This window comes from Sorex fumeus, unplaced genomic scaffold (genome assembly GCF_029834395.1).
Source record: "Sorex fumeus unplaced genomic scaffold, SorFum_2.1 ptg000122l, whole genome shotgun sequence".
NCBI lineage: Eukaryota > Metazoa > Chordata > Mammalia > Eulipotyphla > Soricidae > Sorex > Sorex fumeus.
In genome coordinates, this window is record NW_026606179.1 from 40,029,267 (window position 1) to 40,057,082 (window position 27,816).

At 50.0% G+C, this 27,816-nt stretch overlaps 1 protein-coding gene across 2 annotated transcripts in view; it reads right to left on the reverse strand.

Moving 5' to 3' along the window:
• CSNK2A2 (casein kinase 2 alpha 2) overlaps positions 1–26,553 on the reverse strand; it is a 41,219-nt gene extending 14,666 nt beyond the window's left edge. For both annotated transcript variants that reach the window (XM_056136651.1, XM_056136650.1), the window contains exons 1-5: positions 26,407–26,553; positions 25,578–25,689; positions 16,099–16,200; positions 12,209–12,259; positions 2,278–2,337 (exon numbers count right to left, since the gene is read on the reverse strand). In XM_056136651.1, coding sequence (XP_055992626.1) covers positions 2,278–2,337; positions 12,209–12,259; positions 16,099–16,200; positions 25,578–25,689; positions 26,407–26,510 — 429 coding nt within the window. In that variant the 5' untranslated portion in view covers positions 26,511–26,553. The remainder of the gene's footprint in view (positions 1–2,277; positions 2,338–12,208; positions 12,260–16,098; positions 16,201–25,577; positions 25,690–26,406) is intronic.
• Positions 26,554–27,816: the final 1,263 nt, after the last annotated feature.

The window sequence follows — 27,816 nt, forward strand, 5'->3', positions numbered from 1 at the left end:
GAGATTTGGATCGCAGCTCTTGAGGGTGAGACTACGGGGTTCTTGGGGAGTCACGTCCAGGATGGGGGCCAGTGTGTCATTCGCAGGACTGCGGCACTGCAAATCTCTTCCCCGCTGAGCCCTTTGAGTCTAGCCTTGAAGAGAAGACGAACTCCCTCCCTTCCTTCCTTTCTTTGTTTTTGGGCCACACCCGGCAGTGCTCAGGGGTTACTCTTTGCTCTACACTTAGGAATTACTCCTGGCGGTGCTGGGGAACCTTGTGGGGGTGCCGGTAATTTGCATCAAGGTCGGCCCAGTGCAAGGCACAGGCCCTACCACTGGACTTCGGCTCCAGCTCCACAGCTTGACCTTTTCCATCTAGCCAACATGACTGACAAAAGGGAGACCCGATGGATACAAGAGCGAGCCCTCAGCCTACTATCTGGGCTCTCTCAGAGGACAAGTTTCAACGTATTCAGTTCATGAAACTACTCCATCAAAGCCCCGTACCCTAAAGTTTAGCCTTCAAGCTGCTGTCTAAGCAACCGTTCACTGTCCCAACCCAACCCACCCTGGTGATTCGAGCGCCAAAGCTGCAGTCACCTCTAGACTCTTTTGGACCTTTATTTTTCTCTCTGCTCATGGATCACTCCAGGCAAGCTCAGGGGGACCAGAAACAGTGTTGGGGATCAACCCCTGGAGCTGTGTGTGCTAGGCAAGCACACGCTCTGCTGTGCGAGCTCTCTGGTCCCTCTTCAGTTTAAGATTTTTTTTTTTTTTTTTTTTTTGCTTTTTGGGTCACACCCGGCAATGCACAGAGGTTACTCCTGGCTCATGCACTCAGGAATTCCTCCTGGCGGTGCTCAGGGGACCATATGGGATGCTGGGAATCGAATTCAGGTTGGCTGTGTGCAAGGCAAACACCCTACTTGCTGTGCTATCGCTCCAGCGCCCAGTTACTTAAGATTTAAATCCCTCTAAAACCTTAGGCAGTATTATATATTTATAAAAAAAAAAAGTGGGCGAGAACTTTTTTTATCCTCAAGTGACTTAGGAATCTTTAAAAAAAAAAATAGGAAACACTGATTACTATTTTAAAAATATTTTAACCACTATTTAAAAAATCTTCTTAGACTTAAGTTTTCATGTAGACAAAACAGGAAACATTTTTCCATCAGGAATGCTTCAGATTTTCAGTGTCAGATCAGCAAACTTCCTAGTTCTTTTTTTTTTTTTGGTGGGGGGGGTCACATCTGGTAATGCTCAGGGGTTACTCTCCTGGCTCTGCACCCAGGAATTACTCCTGGCGGTATTCAGGGGACCATATGGGATGCTGGGAATTGTACCTGGGTCGGCTGCGTGCAAGGCAAACACCCTACCCACTGTGCTATCACTCCAGCCCTCTAAACTTCCTAGTTCTACCCCCACCTTTCCTGGAACGCCAGGGCCCAATGCCCATCGTCCCAGCAGGCAGGTGTGGCCAGAATGTGACTTCTGTCCTCCGTCCACGAAGAGGTGGACTCTCTGTCTTCACCAGGACTACAGCCTGGCCACAGTTGGCTTTGGCCAAGAGAACATCACAGCTGGGATATGAACTGTACCTTGGAAAACATGTCCGGGGTGAGGTCTGCCCCTCTCTCACTGCCATGGCTGCAAGCCCCAGGGAGGCCCTGAGAGGATGAGACTCCAGGTGCCCCAGCTGCCGTTCTGGACACGCACAGAAGGCAGTCCTGAACCACGCTGCCCGGAGGTGCCCCAGATCTAAAGCTCTTCCCAGCTAAGCCAGGGAACAATGACAAATAATAAAGCCAAAAAAAAAAAAAAAAAAAAGCTTGAGGTAACCCCTATAAAGTGAAAACTAAAGGAAATATTGTACTAAGAGAAAGGAAATCCCAAGGGCCAAAAAGCATCAGGAGGGAGGTCCTAATTTCAGCTCCACCATCCCTGCCTGGTACCCCTCAACTTGGCCAGCTTTCTCAATCCACCAAGAAGACTGTCACTAAAGTCTCTGGGAATCCAGATAAATTCTGCCTGAGGGTTTCTGTTGGTTTTTATTTTGTTGGCCAGAGCTGGTGGTGCTCAGGGGTTATTTCCGGCTCTGCTCTCAAGGATCACTCCTGGGAGGGTTTGGGGGACCATATGGGATGTGGGAGACCAAACCCGAGTTGGATGCAAGAAGGCAAGTGCCCGACCTGCTGTACTTTCTCTCCAGTTCCCATTCTGCCTGAATTCTTTTTTGGGTCATCTCAGACACTAACTGAAAAAAAAAAAAATCCACTGTTTATTAATGTCACTTACTTTAAGTAGTTCATACATATAAAACCGGATATCAAAGTCTGTCAGGATCTGGTAAAGTTGCTGAAACAGATATCAGAAAACAAAATTAGTCTCACTACATCTTGGCTTCCCCAGGTTGGGCATTATTCACTGTAAACGTAGCTTAAGTCACTAAAGAACCCCAAGACTTTTTACCGCACCATCTAAACGATACGGGGACCACAGCATTAACACGGGGGTCTTCAGGAGACAATGACAAAAGAATTCTGAAAGGAAGATGTTTAAACCAAACAGGATTTTTCAGTGTTTTTTTTTACCCCATTAACTATGCCATATTATATATAGCAAGATTTTAACACCTTTTGGGGGGTGGGCACCAGGGATCGAACTCAGGGTCTCAAACATGCAAGGAACGTACTCCAACCCCTGGCTCACAACTGAGACTTTTATTTAGGGGCCATATCTGGCAGTGCTCTGGGCCTTCTCCTGGCTCTGTTCTCAGGTCTGCAGGTGGTACTGGGGATTGAAGAGGAATCTTCAAAAGGCAAGGCAAGTGCCGGAATCCCTGTACTATCCCTCTGGCCCACACCCAGACCTTCTCAGAACCTGCCTAGTGCTCCAGGACTTTAATACCCACATTTCTATTACTAAGAAGATGCATTTCCAAATTACCCGTGTGGCCTTCCTGCACTGCAAATAACCTAACTCCACAGCACCTGACACATGCGCAGTGTATGCCAGAGACAGTGCTGCAAGCACACCAGAAGAACCTCACTGGTCCATGCAGTGAGGAGGCGGCGAGAAAGTCAGTTTATTCATGACAGAAACACTCAAGAGACAAACTGCTACAGAGATGATGTGAGACTTTAAAATCTACACCCTCCATTCCAAAACTTTTTCCCAGGCCAAAAACAAAACAGTGAACAGGAAACGATGAGAGCTACAGAAATTAAATGCTTTAGGGAGAAAAAAAATAGGAAGTGTTTTAAAAAAGAGTGTACTGACACATACATGCAAAGGTACTGAAAATGAATCTAGGCCAACTGACATGCAAATGAAATTCTTGTAATCTGAAGATGTACCCCACTAAGTATAAAAAATTTCTAAGAGGCAGAGCAGCATTTACACACCCATGTTCTTTAAAATCATCACGAACAAAAATCTTTATTATTAACCAACTTCATGTAAATGTCTCTTTCCATTAATCTGTAGCGCACATTCTACTACCTTCACCGGCACAACTTTATTAAACATGGTTTCTTTCTTCCTTTTACTGTTGTCATATAGCTGTAAGGGACACAGTCCCCCCTGCCTTTACTGACAGAGAGTGGAGGAGAAAGAGCGTTTTGTGAACGGAAGTGGGTGGGACGGGCAGGTGGGACACAGGTGAATCTGGGAGACTATCACTGCCCTTCCCATTACATTTTTAGTCAATAGAAACGTATTACCTGTCCAAACCTTTTTTAAGGGGATGGGGTGGGGTGTGGGGAGTCGGTTGTGCTCACAATTTATTCTCTGTTCAATGGCTGGGGGGTGTTCCTGGCAGTTCTTGGGAGACGTGCTGTGCCTGCTGGGGAATTAACCCTCAGGGCCCGGTGCATTCAGCAAACACACTGAGCCCCCGTCTGGCCCCTGAAAGGCTTGTTTTGCCTCTGGGCTACACGCAGTAGTGTCAGGGACCATACGTGGTACAGGGTCAAGGCTATAGCCACAAGCGCCCCTGACCTTTGTAGGATCTTGCCAACCCCTCAGAAACATTTAAGGGAAAACAAGTTTGCACAAAAATTCGATGTAACATTTTGCTAAGATCGGGGAACTTAGCTTCTTTCTGAAATCTCCCCTTTGACTCAGAAGTGCAAGTCTCCCTTCTTCTACTGGCCCAGGGCAGAGGCCGGCTCAGGGCATCAGAGAATGAAAACACTCAGCACCCGGGTAAAACGGCACAGGCTCCACGCTCTCACTTCTGCCCCGGAGAGGCTGACTCATCACCCGCCTCAGACTACAGGCTGCTTTGCTGTGTCGTCTCCCCCTGCCCCCCCCTGCTCTGCTCTCAGCAGGCTGAAGATGTGTGTGTGTGTAGCAATGGGCGAAAGGAGGAGACCCTGTATCTCCGGGGGTCCAACCAGCTCCTCCTCTCCGGGATAAGGTCTCCCCGAGCCTGTGCCAAGGTCAACCTCAAGCCCAAAACAAGGCATTTGCTACTAACTCTCTGAGGGCTGGGCCATTTCATTAGCAGAGAAACATTTTAAACTACTTATTTGTTTCCAAAATCTGTGGAAGGCTTTCTACTCAGAGCATGAATTACAAATAGCAAGAATGATCTGCCTGTGAATCACTTAATGCCTAAAAAGAAATACCCTCGGTCAACAGCACGGCAGTTTGACTATTCCAATCAGTATCAATGTGTGTGTGTGTGTGCGCGTGCGCACACGCACATGTGCCACAACATCAGCAGTGCTCAGGGGACCAAATGTGTCAGGGACTGAACCCGGGTCAGCTGTGCACAAGGCAAGCACCCTACTCGCTGAACCATCTCTCCAGCCCCAACATCAATTTTCCGATGGTTGAGGGGGCACACCTGGCAGTGCTTAGGGCTTACTCCTGACTGTACCAGGGATCACTCCTGGTGGGGCTTGGGGGGACCATGCGGTGCTGAGGATTGAACCAAGGCAGGCGCCCTATCTGCTGTACTAACTCTCTAGCCCCAGCACCAGTTTTTAAAATTACAAATACCAGTTACATCAAGTTTAGTGTTCAGGCTTCATGTGTAGGAAGTTCAAACAGGCAGGTACTCGTCCACCCGCATTTCTCGGGAGCACTGGGGAAAAGGGAGACCAAACCCTGACCATCACCTGGACCCTGCCTCCAAACTCAGTGTACAGAGTTCAGCTCTGCCCCACGCGGCCCTCGGCCTGAGATGACCGAACAGGCCAGGGCGAAGATGCCACCTCCTCTCCCCTCCCAGCGGCCCTCTACCCATTCCATGCTATTTACTGCTCATCTGGGCACTCTCGGTCCTCACTCTTTCTCCCCCTGGGCCTGGTGGTATCCACCTGACAAGGAGACAGTTGCTGGCCAGGAAGAATCACCAACCCGGAGTCAAGATCTCTCAACCTTCCCGCCTCCAAACCACCCCAAGAGACTCAGCCCCGAGTGGCAAGCCAAGTAGTGGACACTTCACAGCCCTGCCCCGCCTGCACATAGCAGACAGGCGGGAAAGTTTGTACTTGATGACGCTCCCCCATCAAGGGACAAAATACAACTGTATTCCAATGAATACAGGAAAACTTAAGAGAATCCATGACAAATCAGAAAAGGAAGCTTCACAAGCCACACTTTCCCCTTCAACGCTCTCCTGCCAACTCTCTGTGGAGTATCACGTCACTACAGAATGTGGCGAGAGGAATGTGGAGTCAAGCTTGGACACAGAAGCCCAGGTTCTGTCTGAACGCTACACAGTCCCCTCACCCCGCCCCCCGCCCCAATCACTGAAGCATGGGACCATGGGCGCCCCCAACCCGCTCCCAAGAAGGGCTGGCGGCAAATGAGCAGTGCTTCCTTTTTCACAAAGTGACCTATTACAAACAAAACAAGCCTCTCAAATCATAAAAGTGCTCAAGAAACTAGCCACCTATCTTTGTTTGCTTCCAAAGCCTCAAAAACCCGAGACTTCCCCCAACAAATCACCTCTATTCAGGGATTACACCAGAAAGATGGCAAGCGGGCAAGGTGTGTGGACCTTGCACATGGTCGACCTGGATTCGATCCCTGGCACCCTCTCTGGTCCCCTGAGCTCAGCAGGGGTGCGGAACCTGAACACCACTGGGTGTGGCCCCACAACAAAACAAATTTACCCTAGAGTCTTTGAATGGAAATAAACATGACAGGCAGGCTCAGGGACCCCTGGGTCTGAATCCAGCCCCGGAACAGAATGGGTCCAAGTGGGCCTCACTCCTGCACTGCAGGGGCACACAGGTGGCTCCATGGCCACAGCGACAGCATTCAGGTGGACCTCACTATAGGATGGCTCCCAGGAAGGGGATCACCAGCATAGCACAGCAAAGCGCCTCCCCGCCTAACCTGCACCCCCCTAACACAGACTGTTCGTTATCTGTCCAGGAACTCCAGAGGTTCCCACGCCCGGAGGAGAAAGAGCCCCAGGAGTGAAACAGAAAGTGACAAAGGTGCCGGGATCTTAGCCACCAGTCTGGCACTGTCAACACTAGCCCAAGGTCCAGAGTAAAACCAAGGGCAACATTTTTAGAAGCCTAAGAAAGCAAAACAAGTGGAGAATCAAGAAAGCAGAAACCAACTAAAGCAGATTAAAAATCACTAACACAGCACCTGAAAGTGGCACTTAAAAAAAAAAAAATTTAGTCTTACTGGGAATGCCAACGGCCCTGGACATTAAGTTGTAGCTCCCTAATGAAGGAAATCCAGGAGTACAACCTCACCCTCTTCACATCAAACTCTCCCGGCTCCCATGGGCCCCCAAGGAACCTGCTGGTCCTGCCCACCTCTACTGAGATTTTGAAAAATTCTCCAGCGAGCACTTGAAGGACCTCCCATTTTCTCAAGATGGAGGGAACCCACTGGAGTATCTTAGCAAACTTTAAAATATCTAAAAGATGCATTTTCTTTCGAATGTATTTCTACTTACATTTTTCCAAAGGCATAGAAAGCTGAAGAGTATCTTTCAACAGAAACTATTTTCTACCTCAAGAGAGATTCTTTGGGACATCAGAGTTTATTTTCTGTTGACTATCTGGTTCCAACTTTAGAAGACTGGTTGTTTTTCCTGTTTTGAAATATTTTTCTTCTGTTCTAAATATTACCATGTCTCTCTCCCCTCTCTTTTTATTGGGGGGGAGGTGGGGGGCCACATGAAGCAGTGCTCAAGGGTCTCCTGGTGGTGCTGGGCTGACTGAGTATAAACTACTTACACTATTGCTCTGCTCTTTACCATGTATTCTGTATAACTGCTTTGCTAGACATAAAGCATAGCTGATGATGGAGAAATCAACTAATCAAGTACCTTTACCATAAAATGAAGTATCAATGGAAAAAAAAAACGAGGAAGTTCATAAAAGAGCTAATTACTATGTACTGAAGTCCAAGAACCACCACCAAGTTCCAGATAACCAATCTTAGATTATTCGTTTTCTGGATACACTGCAATAAATTAGAACCCAACACTGGAAGAACAATTTCTTTAAAAAGCAGACGAGTGAAGGCCCAGGGATGTGGCTCAGTGGTATAGCACTTGTCCCGCACAAACGAGGCCTAGTGTAAATGGGTGAGGGGCAAAGGGGGCGCAGAGACAACATGAGGAAAATAAGCAGGTGCAGAATCCTGTGTCCATGAATATGCTGCTCTAAAGGGCAGCCCTGGCCTCTGACCAATACATGCCTCAATAATAACACTAACGGGGCTGGAGCGATAGCACAGCGGGTAGGGCGTTTGCCTTGCACGCAGCCAACATGGCCGACACAGGTTCGATTCCCAGCATCCCATATGGTCCCCCGAGCACCACCAGGAGCAATTCCTGAGTGCATGAGCCAGGAGTAACCCCTGAGCATCGCGGGGTGTGACCCAAAAAGCAAAAAAAAAAAAAAAAAAAAAAAACCACTATCATTCCTACCTATCCCAGACCTCCGACGTAAAATAGCACTGTGGTTCCTTGGCAGCTGCCTTCGTCTCAGAACTAACAGCATCTTCAGAGGTAAAGTATCGAGTATAATACCAACTGATTTAGCAAAAAGAGACCATGGGGATGGGAAATGGAGTACATAAAGGTAGTAAATCTTCGACTAACCCAGTGGGGGGCTTGTACTCCTCCTTCCAGTAGGTTTCAAAATTTGGGGAAAAAAAAAAAACCCAAAAAAACCCATTCTACAAGTTTGGAATCTGCATTTCTACTTCAAAAACTACTTAGAAGTGAGTTCTATAACCATGGGATGTAGCTAAAAAACATGGCTAAAAAACAGACTTAAACACACTTACTAATCGAGAAAGAAACAAATCAAATGCGCTGACTTCAACTCAAAAAGTTAGGAAGGAAACAGCAAACTCCCAAAGAGGCCGAAGTAAGAAATTATCTAAGACAGCCGGAGAAACAGAAAAACAAAATACCATTTGAACAATAAAACCAGAAGCTGGTTATTTGAAAGTAGCAAGACTATTTTAAAAAGAAAAAGACACAAAAACAACTTTTTGAAAATGTAAAGAGAAAAGTGTTAATTATAGGCACAGTAAAAATTTAGTGCTCAGGGACTGGAGCCATCAGCACAGCGGGTAGGGCGTTTGCCTTGCACCCGGCCAACCCGGGTTCGATTCCCAGCATCCCATATGGTCCCCTGAGCACCGCCAGGGGTAATTCCTGAGTGCAGATCCAGGAGTAACCCCTGTGCATCGCTGGATGTGCCCCAAAATTGAAAATAAATAAATAAATAATTAAGTGCTCAAAGAATTCTATTAACCATTCCATGCTAATAAAACGGAAAGTGACAACTTTAGAAATATCTAAAAACTTGAACGAGACAGAAAACCATGAAAACACTGATCTATAGTATGTTTCCAAAAGGAAGTGTAGGGGTCCGAAGACAGTGCAGGGACTAAGGCACTTACCTTGCATGGGGTCAACCCTGGTTTGATTCATGGCACCACGTATGGTCTGCCAAGCAGTGCCGGGAGTGGTCCCTGAGCAACCCCCGCCCCGCCCAAAGGAAAGGAAAAGTAGTCCAAAATACTCCCCACAAGGCACCAACATATCTAATCCCTTTTTAATACAAAATTATAGATAATACAGTGGAAATCCCTCCAATGTATTCCATATAGTATATCCCTGATAGCAAAACCAGAAGGACTTTACAGTAAAAGGAAATTATAGTTCAAAATTAATAACCAATCGCATCAATTTAAAAAAATACCGAGAAGAGCAAGCTACAGTCTCACCCTTGAGACTAAATCAGGGGCATACTTTCTCTCAGTGACCACTTAAAAACCAGTTAGGTCACTAGAACAGGACAGCAACTGATCTCCCTGTTGTGGCCTGTTACACTATCTGAAGAAGAATGTCTGCTACCATGACCTGCTCTTCCCAAGTGCCATCTGCTCCCTGATATTTAATCATCTTTATGGCATGAACATTCAGAAGAGATCTCCAGCTAAAACACACCAGAAGTGACAGTTGAGGGGGCACGGGTGTGGAGTGGGGGCTGACTTATAAGAACTAAGAGAACGGAAGTGATAGCATTTTCAGGTTAGAAACCACAGGGCCTCTTGACCGAGCAGACCAACAAAGTTGGAGTATCCTGCCCACACTGGACGGGGGTGTCCAGGTAAATGGCTTTGAACTGAAGACCTACAAAATGGCTCAGAACAGGTGACCCCCGCGGGTCACTGAAAGAGTGTAAAGAGATGAAGCCGGAGGTGGGAGAAAGAGAATGAAGCATGTGAGAGTGAGCTCAGGCAGTCTGGAGGCTCAGACGGTAGCCCCGCTGGTGTCCCCCTCAGAAGAGCTGACCATCCACCCTGGAGAGCGTCACTCAAACCACAGCACACACTCAAAACCCAGGGCAGGTCGTGGACCAAGGGACAGAGTGCAGGTCTTGCATGTGTGAGGCCTGGGTTCGATCCCCAGCACACATGGCCTCCTGCACATCATCAACCAAATGTGACCCCCCCACCACCACAGGAAAAACTACAGTACAAATGAGACTGAGAACCTCTGAGACCACAGCCATGACAAAAACCAAACACAGACCACACTTTCTTCCAAAGAAAATTTGGAAGAAAAGAGAAAAGGCATGAAGAAGAAAACAATGACCAAAAACTCCCACATATTCTCAGAGAGAAAATAGAAGATATTACATAAAACATAAAGGGACAGGATGCTATTTTTATAGGTCCAGAGAACAAAATATAGCTCTAAGATATAAAGTCTAACATTAGAATCAGTTCCAGAAAGTGAGAACAAAGAAGAAAGGGAAGAAAATCAGAGAACATTAAAAATATTTTTTCTAAACGTTAAGGACCTGGTTTCTAGATTGAAAAAGACCTGCCTGTCTCCAGAACAAAAGATGAAAGCAACCTATATAAAAGGCACACCTCGGTGAAATTTCAGAGGAATGACAAGAGAAAATCCTAAAAGCATTGAGAGAAAACAAAAACAAAAACCAGATCATGGTCAGAGGAAACAGGAAGGCCTTCAAGTGAGAAATCTCTTCAAAATTCCAGGGAACCTACTTGCAACACAGAATTCTACATCCTGGGGGGAAAAAAAAAATTAACTGAGAGGATGAAACGAAGATGTTTTCATACTGCTAGTCTCAAAACACACCCATTTCCAACAATCCTTCCAATGGATCTCGGAGAGACGATCTGGCATCAAAACATATCCTCTGCATATTAAAACCTAAGAGAAGATTTCTCTAGGGAATTAAAAAATCCTGCTGATAGCATGCTGCTAAACCAACTGAGCAGCTAGCTGTCAATTTAAGAAACACCATATACTGTAGGAAACTTCACATGTGCAAGTGTAGGCACTTGAAAGAAGAACCTCACTAATAGAATCTCACTAAGAATGCTCCATGAAGATAAGCCTTTATGCTTTTGCAACAGGAAAATGGTTTTCTCCCCTTTTGGGCCACACCCAGCGGTACTCAGGGGTTCCTCCTGGCTCTGCACTCAGGAATTACTCCTGGAGGTGCTCAGTGGACCTTAAGGAATACCTGGGGTGGAACCCAGGTTGGCCACTGGTCCTCCAGGCCCTGAGTTATACCTTGATGACCGGGCCTCTGGTAACAACCAGATGATGAGCTCCGTGCATGGGCATGGGCCTCCCAGTGAGGCACTGCTCTGCTAGTTCATAAAAACGTTCATACTTTTCATTAAGGATTTACCTGGAAGGACTCAGCAGTCAAAATCAAACAGACATTCACAAGGAAACTGGTCACATATGGGAAAAACTATCTGATATATAAAACCTACATTGTATTTTATAAGTCATAATATCCTATTATGCTAATTTCCCACCAATTAACTTTAATATTATCTTCTTTTTTTTTTTGGCAGTCTTAGGAACCAAAGCTCGAGCCTCACCCACGGAGACAAATGCTCCACTCTGAGCAACCTCCCCAGCTCCTAATTAACCAGAGCTTAAGAGCTCTTTTAGAGTGATTAAGGACATTTGAACATGAGGATAAAGTTATTTTATTTTCCGCCTAAAGCATCACTCCTGACAGTAGCTTTAAGTGCTGATTCAGTTTTGCCCCTAACTTGCAACGTAACGAAACAAGAAGCTTGTTATTCAATGACGCTTATAATCACCTGGAGGTCTCCAAACGCTCCTGCAAATAACCACCACTACATTTTATACTATCATGTCCAGCACGCCTGGCCCCCTAAAATCATACCAGAAATTAAGCTTGCAATGTCAGAACACAACACAAACAACAATAAAAAAGAACTTAAATGGCATGGTTTTAGAAGAAATCTTACAGTCTAAATTCATAGGCACGAGATTAAAGAAAAGATAAAGAACCCAGGCTAGGGCTTTGCTAAAGCCCAGTAACTCCTAACGCTCCTGTGAACAGTCACACAGTTTGACTCTGTTTACCTCCACCTATCTGCCATGGAAGATTCCTACACTTCATGTCTACCTACAGTTATGTTGTCTAAAAACAGGAACGGAGCAGGTGACTAGCGGCCCGGCAGCTATTCCCAGAGTGCGACAGGCGAAGGGCGATGAGTAATTCCACCAACTGCAAGAACCCCAAGCATATTCTGCACCTTGGTGCCATGCACAAGTGACTCAATTTGTAATTTTCTACACCTGCCAACGACCCTCTAGATCTCCTCCTGCTCCAGCACATCTGGGGTACTTCCTGTCACCTCCCCATCCCCCCACAACCATGCCAGACCAGACCAGACAGAAAGTACATACACTCACCTTAAAATCTGTATTATTGATATATTCAAATACCAAAGCTGGTGTCTTTGACTGTAAGAGAGAACAGCGATGCTTTTGTCAGTATTGAAGTGACAGACTTAATAGATTTCGGCTGCACTGGCTGCCCCCGAAGCCCACCTCAACAACCCCAGGGCTGCGTACCGAGAGGATCTTTCATAATCTTATGGTGTCTGAAATTTGCTTCGAAATACCCCGGGAGAGGGGGTGGCGAGGAAGCGGTGGGTACAGAAGAAACCAAAGTTGGCAATGGGCTGACAGATTGCCGGAGCGGAGTGTCAAGTCCAGGGCCGCCCAGCCCACTGGGGGCCTGACTGCTGACTTCTGGGATGGCTGACATTTGTCCTCAGGAAGGAATGACCAGAGACTGTGCTCACACAGAGCTGAGCACATGCTTTGCACTAAGGAGGCCCGGGCTTGCATCCCAGCTCATTGCTGACTGGAATGAGCCCTGTGCCAGGTGTAGGTCACAAAGTAAAGAAGGAGGGAAAAAAAAAAAAAATATATATTTATAAAAAAAAATATATGTATATATATAAGGCCAGTCAGAAGTCTTAAGTTTCAAAACTGGGAGAAAAGAAGGGGCTTAAAGGGAGACAGGAAAGAAGAAACATCATCTTAGAAGCCTGCATGGTGGGGCGCGTTCCTCCAAGGAGCGGTATATATAAAAGTTATTAAAAAAAAAAAAAAAGAAAGAAAAAAGGAAGGGGAAGGCAGGGCAATGGCACAAAGGGCAGGCTGCTTGCCTTGCATGTGGTCGACCTACCTGGGTTGGATCCCCAGCGCCCCAAATGGTCCCCTGAACCTCGACAGGAGTGATACCCGAGCACAGAGCCAGGAATAAGCCCTGAGCATCACCAGGTGTGGGCCCCCCCCAACCAAGACAAAACAAAACGACACCAAACAATGAGGGTGGGGAAGGGGATTTCTCTGAGCAAGTTGCCAGTAGCCCACCAGTGACAAATGAGGTGATCCATTTCCACCCTGGTTTAGTACACAGCAGTATGAGATAGAGTCATCCTAAGTCTTGGGAGTCAATCACAGCTCTTTCCAGGGTCCAAAAGGAAAATATCTGTCATTATCAATAAGCTATCATACAAAAGGATTACCTCAGTTACAAAACATTAATCTCACTTTACAATGTAGAGGTTTCCTCCCCCAAATCATACATAATCTGTTAAAAAAAAAATCAAAAGCACCCAAGCCCTTAAACTACAGTATATCTATATTTCCAGATTTGGAAAGTAGAAAGAAAAAAAAAGGCCAGTCAGAAGTCGTAAGTTTCAAAACTGGGAGAAAAGAAGGGGCTTAAAGGGAGACAGGAAAGAAGAAACATCATCTTAGAAGCCTGCATGGCGGAGCGTTCCTCCAAGGAGCGGGTGACAGTTCCCCTGAACAGGTCACAGTCCTGCCAGGGCAAGCAGCAGAGGAAGCAGAGCTGGAGGGCTTCACCCCGAGTACGGGCTCTCTCCCGGGGGGGCGGGAGCACGCTGCTCCCCCAACCATTGGGGGAAGGGGTATCCCTGCTGGTCTGCATCAGTAGCAGCAAGTCATATCAGTATTAGGACAGGCCTCACTGGACTGAGGGTAGCATAAGGATGCTGTGGGACCCGGCCCGGCCGGCATATAGCCTGTGCCATTTCCAAACAGGCACGTTGGGGGCGGGGGGGGCGGCAGCCATTCAGGAGATAATCCAGAGTCATTTTTCATGACAAACAGAAGCTAGCAAACAGCCTGTTCAATCTTTTCAGAGTTTCAAAGAAAAATTTCCTTATTCAGTAATATTTTATAATATTAGGCAAAGGAAGGCCCCCCGTGACTTCAGCACTCTTGTAGGGACAATGTGACAATATGGACAACAGCCATCCTTTCCCTGCTAGACCGCATTTTTGGATCAAATGGCTTGATATTTCATTTAAGTCAGACCCCAGTTCCCAAACTTACTTGGCCTGTCACCTCCTCCTCAGAAAAAAACGAACAAAAAAACCCACCACATTCAGACCTCCCTGGAAATCTACCTGACATGAACAAAAAGAAAAGTGCTCCCCAACTGCACTCAAAGCTACTACCCCCCACCAATCTGTCCAAAGGCACCCCACGTCCCAGTGGGGGGTGGCACCACCCCACTTTGGGGGGGGGGGGGAAAAAACTAAGTTAAACACTCAAAATAGTACCTAATTCTTTGTAAATCATGCAAGGCACGTAAATGTGACATCATTACGATGTCTTTGGCAGAAGCAAAAAATTTTGTTTATTGGGCCATACCTGACCATACTCAGGGGTTACTCCTGGCTCTGTGCTCAAGAATTTACTCCTGGTGGGCGTTCCTGGCTCGTCCTTCACACCCTACCGAGGTCACGGGTTGCCCCCCATGAGCGGCTCTCCGGCACGACCATGGCTCCAGAGCCACAGAAACCAATCTCATAATTTGGCTCTCGGCTGAAATACTTCCTGTCTTCATTAAGTAAAATATCAGAAATCCAAAATCATTTGTAACCAGCTGTAGAAAACAAATTATTTCACAATGTCTTTTCAGCAGGTCTGATTTTGGGGTATAAATTCTAAACAATAATGGTGCATCTTTTGTCGAAACTATGAATCTAATCAAAGCAGATAGTGTTAACTAGAATTCATCTGCCTCACAGGCACTGGGCGGGGTGGGGGGGTTATATTGGGGTTCTTGGTGGTGAAAAATAAGTACTGGTGAAGGGAAATGTGTTTGATGATTGCATGACTGAGACTTAAACCTGAAAGCTTTGTAACTTTTCCCACAGTGATTCAATAAATAAATAAAAAATAATAAATTAAAAAAAAAAAAGAATTTACTCTTGGTGATACTGGGGATGGAACCCAGGTTGGCTGCTTGCAAGGAAGCGCCCGACATACTGTACTATCATTCCAGCCCCAGTAAAAAAGAATCTTAAGCCAAAATGATCACGGCAGGGGCTGGAGAGACATTGCAGCGTGCCGAGGGTGCTTGCCTTTCATGTGGTCAACGTGAGTTCAATTCCCGGCACCCCACAGCCCCCGAGCTGGCCAGGAGTGATCCCAGAGCACAGAGCCAGGAGTAAGCCCTGAACACCACTGGATGCAGCCCAAAAGACAAACTACAAAATAAACTGGAGGGAGGGAGGGAGGGAGGGAGGGAGAGAGAGAGAGAGAACGGGAGAACAGGGAAATGCCAGGAAGAACAGGAGGGGAAAGTCCTATGTGCGTGTGCGCCCGTGGGTAGTACGGCTCTCCAACACGGGTCACCACACATGTAAGCATTAGTGACTCCCAGAGAAAGCAGCGAATCATTCTGATGTGAAATGCCCAACAGTGGTTAGCAGACATACTTCACTTGCATCTACAAAATGAGCCCTGGTGGTAAATGCTGGGTGAGACAGATAAGAACTAACCAAGGGCCCTTCCTCGGTCTGCGGGGCTGCCACCACGTCCACTTTGTCTGCCCGGTGTCCTTGTGGAGACAATCAGCATTTCCATGGGCAAATCTCAATTTTCAGGTGTCATGCATATTTAAAATAATGCCAGCTGGCATTGATAAGCTGTCTTTCTCTTTAGGCCACATCCGGCGATGCTCAGGAGTTCCTGGCTCTGGAATCAGGAACCACTCCTGTTGGGGTTCGGGGGACCATATGGGGTGCCGGAGATGGAACCCAAGTGAGCCTGCAAGGCCAGCACCCTACCCACCGTACTATCACTCCAGCTCCAGTAATAAACTCCTCAAGCGGGAGATTGAAGGCATTCAGCAAATGTGTGTGGGCTGAATCAAAGCAACCGAGGTGATAAATAAAACTATTTTCCCATGGGTGACCAAAACTCTTACTGTCTGCCTCCCTGTGCCCACTCCCCCCGCCACAGGCACCTACCACAGGGTCCTTCACCGTGTCGATCAGCTTAATGATATTCGTCCCACCACGGAGGTTCTCCAGAATCTTGACCTCTCGTTTTATCTTCTTTTTCTTCACTGGCTTAAATACACAAGAGTAACCAGAAGTGAGACTCCTTTCAAAGTGAATAAATACAACTTTGAGACAGTGTTGACTTTACTCAAACAGCCGGCGCGTGATGGCGCGCATGCCTGGACTGGAAGGGGGGGGGGGGGGATGAAAAAAAAATCAGAAAACACAACTGAGATAAAGAGCGCTGCTCAGAACTCCAGAGATTAAATTAAATAATTTAGGCTCCGGCGGCTTAGATATCAGATCCTGAAGTAGCTACATTTAGGGTACTTAAACATTCTGAACACCCCTGTCATGCTTCAAAAATAAAATGCTTACTAGAGGGCCGTCAAGTGGAAACCGTGACCGCTCCGAGCAGCTGGACATCCCGCCCTGGCAGAAATAAAATGGTGGCCACCTGCTCTGCCGGGAGCCAACTGCTGGTGAAGACCAGCGCCCTGACAGACAGGAGCCACAAACTTGTTTCCCAGCTGCCGCCTCCCGTTTCCTGTCACCACTCCCATTTCCTTCATATCGAAACTCTGTGACCAGCGCAACGCCAGGAAAACTTCCCCACGGGTCCCGTTCCTGGAGAAAGATGTTGTTGGGTCAGCAAAGGAGAAAAGGCATCTCTACTACCGCTGGGCATCTGGGAATCTCTCCCGATACGCTCTTGATCAACTGCGAAGAAAACTCCAGGCCCCGATCCCAGAGCCCAACACCGGAGACGCTCCTCCTTGGCTCTAGGGGATCAAGATCTGGAAGCACAGACGGAGCTCTGGAAAAACAAGCACCATTAAGGTCAACTGCACTGTGTCTAGCCCTTTCAACAGTGACTACACCTCATGGTCAGCACTCAGCAGATGGTGGCTGACTCTTTTTTTAAAACCATGTGACGCATCCTCTCTCCTCCTCACAAGGCCCTGTAGTAAGCGAGCACTCTGGTCTAGTCACGCGACTCTCTGCAACGAGAGGGGGCAGGATTCAAACCCAGACAGTCTGAGCCGGCAGGCCTCGCTCTTAGTCACTGTGTTTTCATTTCCCAAGTGTGGCTGTGGGAAAAATGTAACTCAGGAAAAAGAGCATTGCATCACTGAGATACTGCTAGAACAGCACAGGCAGATGCAGCGGCCAATGGCTTGCCTTGAAACAGGATTAAAAAGCCTGCACCTAATGTGTGTGTGTGTGAGAGAGAGAGGGAGACAGAGACAGGGCGGGGGGGGGGGGGGGGTAGGAAGAGAAAAAGGGAGGTGGGGAGAGAGGGAGAGAGGGAGAGAGAACACACAGACACATCTACCATCTTCTGCGAGGCTCCAGCCTCGAACACAAAATAAGCAGGGTGGGGCCGGAGCTCCGAGACTGGGGTCCAGCTGCGTCCTCCCCCACAGCTGCCAAGCTCCAGGCAGTGACTCCCCTAGAACCCAATTCTCTAGTCCCTTCGTCATTGTTAGAGAGCTGAATACTTTGAAAATGAGACCTACTCCATTGAGAGAGAGAGAGAGAGAAAGGAGGAACCAACCAAAATCCACCAGCAGAGAAGCCAGGCTGACAGCTCAGGGGGCTCTGCACCCTGTGTTTCCCCCACTGAACATACATCTGGAGGCCGGGAGCACTTCGAGGTGCTGGTGGCTTCTGCATGGCTGGATCCAAGCACTGTCCTGTGTGGCAGTCGGCTGATCACCGTGAGAGGGTCCCTGGCCCCAGCACTGCTCAAACCCATCCCCCCACAACACAGAAAACCAAACGACAAACTTCCAAATTAAGTAGCCTGGAAGTTTCAAGACTATCAATGTCATAAAATGACCCGAACTGCTCAAAGTAACTGCCCAAGACCAAGTGAATGTAACGCTTCCTCCGGGATTTCCTTTCACCGTAAGGAGTGTGAGAGCTGCGGTAGAAGGGACAGTACGGCAGAAGGGTGTTTGACTTGCATGCGGCTGACCTGGGTTCAGTCCCTGAGCACAGTCGGGTGTGGGCCTCCCCCACTCCCCCCAACAAGCCCCAAAAGAATCTGAGGGACGGGGAAGGCCGCTCAAAGGGCAAAAGTGAACGCCTTGCATATGGCAGCTCTGGGCTCGACCCCCCAGAAACACATGTCACTGACCACCCCCCACTACCAGAGCCATTAACAATGAAGAATGAGGGCTACTATTAATACAACTAATAGCATTGTTCTGACTGGTACTCTACTGGACTATAGAAGAAATCCTTTTTCCTCTTCTAGGGAATACAGAGTGAAGTTGGAATGTCTCCATTTTACACTAAAGGCTTTCAGAAAAAAAAAACAATCTGTTTATACATGCTTACATATATGTGAAGGAACAGGAGAAAGCGACAATGAGGGAGAGAATGCAAAGGGTGATGCAAACGTAACACTTGAGACAGCTAGATAAAAGACACAGGGAATTCTCGGACCCGTTCTCTAGGTCTAAAACCATGTTTAAAAAAAGAAGAAACATTTTAAATTACCCACTACATCTATAAATCCAGACAGACAATGCTACCACTATAGTGAGTGTAGGAAAACCCCAGGATTGCCATTCCCTGCTAGGAAGCGTGCACAGATGTGCGGAACGATGAGCGGAAGCACACAGCCAGAAGCCCGTGCTGGAGGGGATGGAGGGGCGCGGGGATGTGGCTTCGGGGTACAGCACCAGCCTGTCTGAGGCCCTGGGTCCAAACCCCAGCACCCAAGTAAAAACCGAGAACACAAGTTTAGGCGACCCACCTCTTCCAGCGGGTCAGCCCAGAGCCGCCCATCAGATAAACTCTCCGGGCAAGTGGCTGCCCCTCGTTCCCCATGGCCGCGGAGGTTTAATGGGGCTCAGTGAAGCCCCTTGCTCTGACCAATTTTCCCGTTTGGCAGTTTCCCGGTGCCAGGCAGAGAAGACAGGGAAGAGGAGGGAGTCCGTGGGATGTGAACAGCAGCTAGGCCTCGCAGACCGGAATCAAGTGGCCCGCAGTGAGGGCAACGCCCCCCCCCCCCCACCAGCACCCACACCTCTGCCGGTACCCGGGGCAGGCTCCCAAAGCCAACACACCAAAGCGCTCCCAGGGAGGGACGGGAGGTGTCCAATCTACAGATACAACTGGAGAAGCTGACATTTATAAGTACCCCAATACACACACACACACACACACACACACCCACCCTAAGGAAACAACAGAGGCTTTGCCAGTGTCCCCTTCATTTCATTCACCCCCAGTCACACAGGTAAGCCCTCCCCACCCCTTCTGGTTTGCAAGCCAGTTAAGTATCTCCTGCCTCCGGCTCAGAGTCCATCTATTTTAAAAACTCTACTGGGGGCGCATTCTCTGCTGCCTACATCACGGCCGGCCATGTGCGCTTTCCCTGACGCTTCTTCCATTTTTCTAAATAAAACGACTTCATTTCCTCAAAGAAAAACACTGACCGGATCTGTTTAGCTGTTTTAACTTTTAACAGACCCCTTCCCCCCACCCCAAATTTTAAAAAATTTTGGTATGATAAAGTGGCAAAAAGCTGAAAGATATATAAGCTAAAAATACAACAAAACTCAGGGCCTGGGTGGTAGACAGAGCTGCACATCTGCCTTGCATGTGGGAGAGAGACCCTGTGCTCAACCCCCCAGCACCACAGAAACAAAAAGCAACAAATTTTGTCCAGGGCTGCACAGAAAGATGTAACTGACAAGGGCCTTCATTGGTCCTATTTGTTTCCTCTAAGTTGCTTAAGGCAATAAAGATCAGAGAATGATTGCACCGACAAACTTGCTAACATGTAACTTGTTAGCAAATCTGAAAACTAACATCCACCAGAGGCATAAGAACTGTCCCTTACTCTATCTCGGCAGGTATTAGCAGGCAAAGAGCCACCTCACCATCTTCTAATCTTGCCGGCATCGGCAGATTCATGGCAAGGAGGCAGACTGGATGTAAATCTGCACCCTCGAATCTGGGAGTACTTTTCTTCCATACCACAGCAACAGACTGACCCACTAAGATATCCATTTCCTCAGCGACAATAAACAATTTCGGTAAACAGTAACTGCCGAGCATGTTGGGCTGGAGTCAGGCAGTTAAGCGTAGCCTGGAGATGGAATTTATTTCATTACCTGGGAGCATCTCGACAATCCACCAAGACTGGCCTAAATATAAACCTGATCTGAGTAATTTCATTTCTTCACAGCAACTTTATCCCTAATCCTTCCAGTCTCATCTTTCCAACCACATCAATCAATCCATGAGAGTAATAGTCTCTCATGGATTCCCAGTGTATCAGTCTGTTCGCAGTATTCAGTTTTTCTTACTTAAAAAGGTGAGGCAAACAACAAACCTTTTCCATCTCCAGAAAACGAGACCTTTCTCCTCTGTTCTCTGAAATCTATCACTTGATTTCAACTGCAATAGTCACCATATTGTGCAACTTTCTAAGTGACAGGCACTTAGGAGTATTGATTAACAGAAGATTATTAATACTTTGAAATGAGTGCTATTTTGGTACTTTTTTTGGCGGGGGGGGGGGGTGTGTGGGGGGGGTTGCTCGGGGGCCTCAGCGCTGCACAGTTGAATGCCAGCTAGGGTCCAGAGGACGTGATGCTGCTGGATCTCGTGGTGCTTTCGGTAGCCAGGACTACCTAAGAGCAACGAGAAGGGCACAGGGAGCCAGGGATGAGACTGTTCTGCAGGTCCCCTAGCTCTTGCACCCCCTCCCCAGTCCCTATTCACACAGTTCTATAAGAAGACACCGATGTGCAGTTTAATTTAAACTCAAGGTCAAAGGGCTTCTAAGGGTTGGAGTTAACGTCCCTCCAAATACTGTAACTCGAGGGTCCCTCTCCTAGGAAAGGAAGCACCTGTTGATCCAAAGGGTTTCCTACCTGCCTGCCTGCATCTGGCTCCCTCACCTGATTCTCCGCCGACTCTGGTTAAGCCAGGCACACCCCTTTAAGAGACAGAGCAGCGTACATGAAGGTGCTGGGTTCTAGAACCCGAGTCCTCCTCCCACCGTTCTCGGCACTTCCACTACTATCTGGCCCTAACTAGGAGGAGGCAACTGCAAAACCAGACTCTACAAACTATCTGGGACTGTGCTGACTCCCCCCCCCCCCCAAAAAAAAATAAAATAAAAAAGTTCCTCTTTATCAAGAAAGTCTTCTCACATGCAGGCAGGCCACTCTCCAATAAATAGGTCAAAAGGATAAAAAATGTTACCACAAAACTCTGGCACAAGATGCAAAGGAACCTTGGAAGGAAGTGCCAGGGCAACCCTGGTGACCAGGAAGCAAGACCAAAGAGCACCTGGGTCTGGCTGTGGCCACCCAGCAAATTTAGATCCTTATGGCTGCCACGTCTCACACAGGTTTGCTCCATTCTCAGCCTCTGACCCCAGGACTGCAACCTCAGAAACAGCATTAAGTAGTTTGCACGGTTTAAAACTTGAAAATTATTTGGGAGGCAGGGGGAGCTCACTGGAGAACTCAGGAAGCCAGAAAGCACTCCTGTAATAACACCACTCCCAAAACGATGGGCAGTCGAGTGCTCAGGCCCCACGTGGTCATGCCGGTCACTTGGAGGCAGGCAGGGGCAAGCTTTGCCTCAACCACCCACCTCTGCAGCCCACTAAGGAGAACCATTCAGACATTCAGATAAATACCACCATCCTGATGCAGGAAGATGTCTTGGTACACATGCCCCACTGAGTAACTGAAGGGTGAAAGAAACCCACCTCTCCAAGAAGCAGAAAGGAGAAAGCACTTTATAGGCACGGAGCAAACATCGTCTTGGTAAAACCTGCATAGCCAGCCAGCGGCTCACTCTGACATTACCGACAAAGATCTGTAATCAACAGACATCTCACCCTTCTCTGAACATTATCTCCTGGGAGCACAAAAAAAATTCAAACGTCTCTATGATGATGCTTTCGGGGTTTTTTGGGGAGAGGTGGATGGATAGCTAAGTTCTTTATAAAATAAGACCATCAACAGAAGCCGAGTCACTGCAGCTGGGGTGCAGGGGTCCAAGGTGCCATGCATTTGTTCTTCAGTAACAGTGCTGTTCGCAGGCTGGGAGTCGGTTCAAAGACTGCTAGAGAATGTGCCTGCCGTGCGCAAGGCCCGAGTTCAACCCCTGGTATCACACGGCTCCCTGAACACCACGGGGGGGCGGAGGAGTACCAATGGGGTACCCCCTATAAATGAATGTGTTGCCCTCAACTTCTATTTAGGACACAGTTTGATTGGAAGGATCCACGGGCTGACATCCACACACCGGTGCTGACAAAATGCTAAAAGTTGCTCAAATAAGTTTATTTCAGTGTATGCCTGCCTAAGGTTCTACAAAGGAGCTAAAAAAAGTTATTTATTTTCCCCCAGCATCAAAAGGTGAATCTTGACCTGCTCTTAACTAATCCTTACACTCCCCACTTTTAAAACAACTTCGGTCACAAAAGACAGAACTGGAAAATTTCAGGTTCAATCTTACTTGGGGGGAGGGGGGCAGGGAGGGAGAGAAAGGGGAGAGCGAGCGCACAGGGTCAAGGCACAGGGTTCAGGCCTTGTTAGACCCCCACACTGGAGGGTTCCCCCCCAACAGCAGGAAACCGCCCCTCAAGCAGAGAGCTGGGAGTAGCCTCCCCACCCCACAAAGAATCTCTGGGAATGTCTCACTTCAGGATATAGGAAAATTTTGCTCACCAGTCTCTAAATTCCTGAAACTTCTTAGTATAAGCCCCATGGCTTGGCAGGGGTGAGGGGGGGGGGTGGGGCTAAACAGAAGACTAGGACTCTCTGACCATGGATGATAGGGGGTGAGAGACGGCTCCTGGGGCTGTGAGTAGCCCTGCTTCAAGGAGCCCCTGTGCTGCACGGTCCCAAGCCAGTGCTGGGCGTGGCCCCCCACAAACCCAGCACAGTGAAGGGCTGGTCAGAAACGTCAAGAAGCAGGTTCGCCACATCGGCCACTTCTGCAGAAGGAGCGTGTGCACGTCCCCACCTGCAGGGGACACAGGCCTACTGGAGAGCACTTCCTACCGGCCTCCAAATTCTGACCTGGTTTCCTGCCCTACACCCCAGCAATCATTCCCAGCTTCGGTGTCTCTGAGTAGAGGAGCAGAGCTCTAAAATTAGACATCGATCTTGGGGCTCCCGGGCACTGAGCAGGGGGACCAGGAACTGGGAGTGGTCCCAGTGACAATGGGTTTGGTGCTGGGGGCAGCAGAGTCAAGCCAACAGAGTTCAGGGGATGACACTGTGCCAGGCATCCAATGCCATCTCTGGCAGGTAAAGCATGAGCTCCAGCCCTCTGAGTCCCAACAAGAATCTTAAGTGGAAACCACCATAAATACCCGTCGTAGTTTCTTACTCCATCCTTCAGAGAGGAACAAAACCTGGACTGAACTGCCACAGGCCTTGCGTGTGTCTAGTTCTCACTAGTGGAAGCAAGTCGGTTCCAGCTGCACCCTCAAAGGTACCTGTGCCACCCAGAAACTAACAGGGCACGACTAACAGGACCATCAATCAGAGGGGCGTCCCATGTCTGACCTCACAACACCGGAACTTTTTCTGTGCTCAACAGTAAGATCTCACAATCCTCACTAAAACAGGCAGCAAGATATCAGACCAGAAAAACAAGAGTTCTGGCTCAGGCTTGAGTCAATATAAGGATGCTGGGTAAGATTCTTGGTACCTAGGTTTCTTATTTGTCAAAAGAAAACAAAACCAAGTTTCCAGGCTGGGTTCCCTCAACGCACTGCAAAGCTCTACAGCTGGGAAAAGACGGTCCAGCCAGTCCTTCTCGCTCTCCTTGGGAAGGGAGACCAAAGGGTGCTGTGATGCTTTCCCAAGTGAACACGGAACTCACTGCCTTTCGGATGCACCCCGGGAAGCTGCACGCTGACGCTCGGAACACCAGCACTGCACACAAGCTGGAAGCTTTTTCTGGAAGTGCGTTTGAGTCAGCTCGTCCTCTCAACGCACAGCGGCGAACCATAGGCACCACTAATTCTGATTTATGCTTTGGTTGTTTCCTAGAAAGACTTTAAGCAGCTTCTATTAAAAACACGAGGCTGTGCATCCCGAGGAAATGCTGTATGTCGTTCCCAGGGGGGTTCTCTGAGAACATTTCTCTAAGCACACGTGCTTACCTGGGCCAAGGAGAGGGCTCCATGGCTCAAAGGGTTACGGGCACATGCTGTGCACACAGGAGCCTGGGCATCTCCCGGCCTCCTGAGCACTACGGGGCGTGGGGGGGCCCCTAGGTACCCCCACTATGTGACTTTGTAGTACAAGTGGTATTTGGGAAGAAGGAAGTCAAACTCGACAGCTTTGACAGTGATGCCTCACTTCCCATTTCCGGTGTTGCTAAGAGAGGGGAATGCCTACTGGGATTCGGCATCTTCCTCACTGGGTGATGAGCCAGATGAGCCCAGGAACTGATCCCTTTCCCAGAAGCCGAGTTGCAGACGATGGAAGCCTGACTCCTCATACTCAACAGGGGTTGAGGCCGCCCCAACTCTATCCTCAAGGCACAGAAACAGCATCTCAGTCCCTCATTCTTGGAGGCCTCTGCAAGATGGCCACACTGCAAGCCACGTGTCTTAATTACTCTCTGATCGTCTCCATCTTTCCCTGAATGACATGCCCAGACATCCAATTACCTGGCAATGATGAGGGGGCCCCTTCACGCATTCGGAGAACTACTTTTTAGCACACCCTAGGAAACATCATTAAAGTGACACAATTTATCAGTTACCTGAAGGAGTATTTAGTCAATTCTTCTTGCTCATTAGGATCCTGTCTTCATCCAAGAGATAACAGGTGTATTATTATCAAACCCCACGGCTGAGCCAGATAGCGAGACTGTTTTGTTCCAACAATTATTTGAGTGATTATAAGTGTATGTTTCCACTTGCCCCCTCAATTTCCCCTGAACTAGTGATAAGGAACGACGACTGTTCCCTGCACTTCTTCTGGTCCCCTCTATCCATCCCACCTGACACTAAAGAAACAGGTGATCAACCATTAAGGCGTTTCCCTCCACCTGTACCTCAAACAGCATTTCTGAAAGCTGCTCCAGTGTCTTTCCACTTTTCCCCCAGCGAACCAAGAGTCACAACCCCAGTGTTCGAGGAATGGTTACGAAAAGGGCTTGCTTTCTTCTGGAACCCTCTGGAGTTTGAGAGAAGCGGGACCCCTTCCAGGGGTTGCCTTTGGGAGCCCATGGGATGCTCCTTCACAAGGGCCACGGAATCTGAAACAGGTCTGCAGCTTTCCCGAAAGTTCAGCGGATAATAATTGCGGGAGAGGGCCAGGAGGCCACGGCCGAGAAGCCACCACCCAGGAAACCAGAGTTGGCCGGGCTGAGCCCGGACCCACAGCTGGGTCCCTGCTGACCTTCACCTGGAGGACTGCCACCGAGAGGACACTCACCTTGAGGATTTTGACCACCACTCGCTCATTGTTGGTGATGTTGATGGCCTCAAAGACTTCGCTATACTTTCCGCGACCAAGTTTCCGAACCAGTTGGTAATCGTCCTGATTACTGCCAAAGGCAAGAGTGAGACATAAATAAACGGCAGCACGGAGAGATGCGACGGGGCCCCCGCCGGCCACCCGCTCCCATTAATCAAATGCCAGTGTGCCCATCCATCCGTCCATCCACCGGTCCATCCGTCATCCCCCGCAGCTCATTCCCTACATGAGCGCCGCCAGCCTCCCCCCCACCCTCCCAGCCCCTCTTCCCTCCCGACCTCGAGCGCCGAGGGGGCGGCGGGGAGGCGGCCGCCGGGGCGGGCAGGTTCGGCCAGGAGCCTGGCGAGAGCGGGTGCGGTGGTGGTGGGGATGGGGATGAGGATGGGGGGTTGGGGTGCCGGCTTCGGGTTCCCGTCCTCCACCCCCAAAAGCCCCAGAAATCTGGACGCCTCCAACAAAATTCCCTCCCGGCCGGCCTCATTTCCCAAAACTAACAAAGCGAAGAAAAATTTAAAAAAAAAAATCTACCTCCCCCTGTTTTTTTGGAATCGCTGGAGGAGAGGACAGCTGTTGACTCGGGACCCCCTGCGCGACCCCCCCGCACACCCCCCCCATGCGCATCCCCCCCTGAACCCGACCTTTCCCCTCCCCTCCCCTCCCCTCCCCCGGTCCCGGGCGTTCCTGCAGGGGGTAGTAACGGGGGCCGGCGAGATGGGGGGGGGGTCCCAGCCGGGCGGGGGCGGGGGTGGGGGGTGGGGGCGGGGGGCGGCGGCGGCGGCGTTGTTACCCCCAGCTCGGGACGTGAGCCTCGTAGTCCCAGTAGTCGCGGCTCCGCAGGCTGTTCACCTCGGCGTAGACCCGGGCCCTGCTGCCCGCGGCCGGGCCGGGCATGGTTGGCGGGGGCGGGGGGCGCCGCGGGGCGGCGGCGGCGGCGGCGGCGCGGGGGGCGGCGCGGCGGGGGGCGCGGGGCGGCGGGCGGCGAGCGGCGGCGGCGGCGGCGACGGCGGGCGGCGGGCGCAGCAGGCGGAGGAGAGCGGCGCCGGGCGGCCGCGCCAGGCCGGGGGCCGCGGGCGGGGGGCGCGGGGGGCCGCGGGCGGGGGGCGCCGGCCCGGCCCTCGGAGCGGCCGGCGGGGCGGCGGGGCGGGCGGCGCTCGGCTCGCGGCGGCCTCGGCTCGGCTCGGCTCGCGGCGCCCGCGGCGGCGGCGGCGACAGCGGCGGCCGCCGGCCGGGAAAGGGGCAGCGACGGCGGCGGCGGCGGCGAAGAGGAGGAGGAGGAGGAGGAGGAGGTGGTGGAGGAGGAGGAGGAGGACGAGGAGGAGGGAACCCGGAAAAGGGGCCGCGCTCACGAGGAGCGGCCGCCGCCCGGCCCGGGGCCGCCCGGGCCCACAGCGCCCCCTGCAGCGCGGGGGGACCCGCCGCCCGCCGCCCGCCCGCCCCAGGGCTCCCGCCAGTCCACACCCTGCGGCCTCCCAGCCCGGGTGGGCCCCCTCGGGTGCCGTCACTCCCCCCTACGCACACCTCCAGCCCTCCTCCCTGCGCTCCTCCCCCCTGCACCCCCTCTGGCCCCCACACTGCCCCCATCCCGACCCAACACTCACTACTGCCCCCAGGCCCCTGCTCTCCTGCACCCCTCCCTCCTCCTCAACGCCCCACTTCTCTCTTCACCCACCCCCGCCCCAGACTCAGCTTTCCCCTAGCTTCTCTTCCAGAACCTTCCCTGCAGCCTAGGCTGCAGTTCAGCGGATAAAGTTCTCTTCCCCAGCCCTCCACCCCCAGCCCCCCCTTTGTAAACTAAGCATTTGGGGGGGCCCGCTAGGGCCCATCCATGACCTGTGTAGGATTGGGAGGTAACTGAGGGGTGCGGGGGACAGCCAAATTTGGGTGCACTTGAGGAAGGTTCCTGGAGCGTTCTGGCCTCTGCTCTTCTGGGCCTCTCTTGTTGTACTTTCCCATGCCACATCCTGTCTCAACAGAACTTCCTCACGCAGCTGGCGTTGTTCTGCCGCTAACCCCCAATTTCTGGCCTTCTATTTTTCCAGGGCGAGCTCGGTGGGGTCAGATCTATGTGAAATTGAATCCCGGTCACTGCAGTAGTGACGAGCTGTGTGGCCTCCTAGCCGGCAAGTAGCCTCTCGGTGCTGCAGATTGGCTAGCACAGAAACAGGAGCCTTGCGAGTCTCTTTCTCCTTCCTTTGTT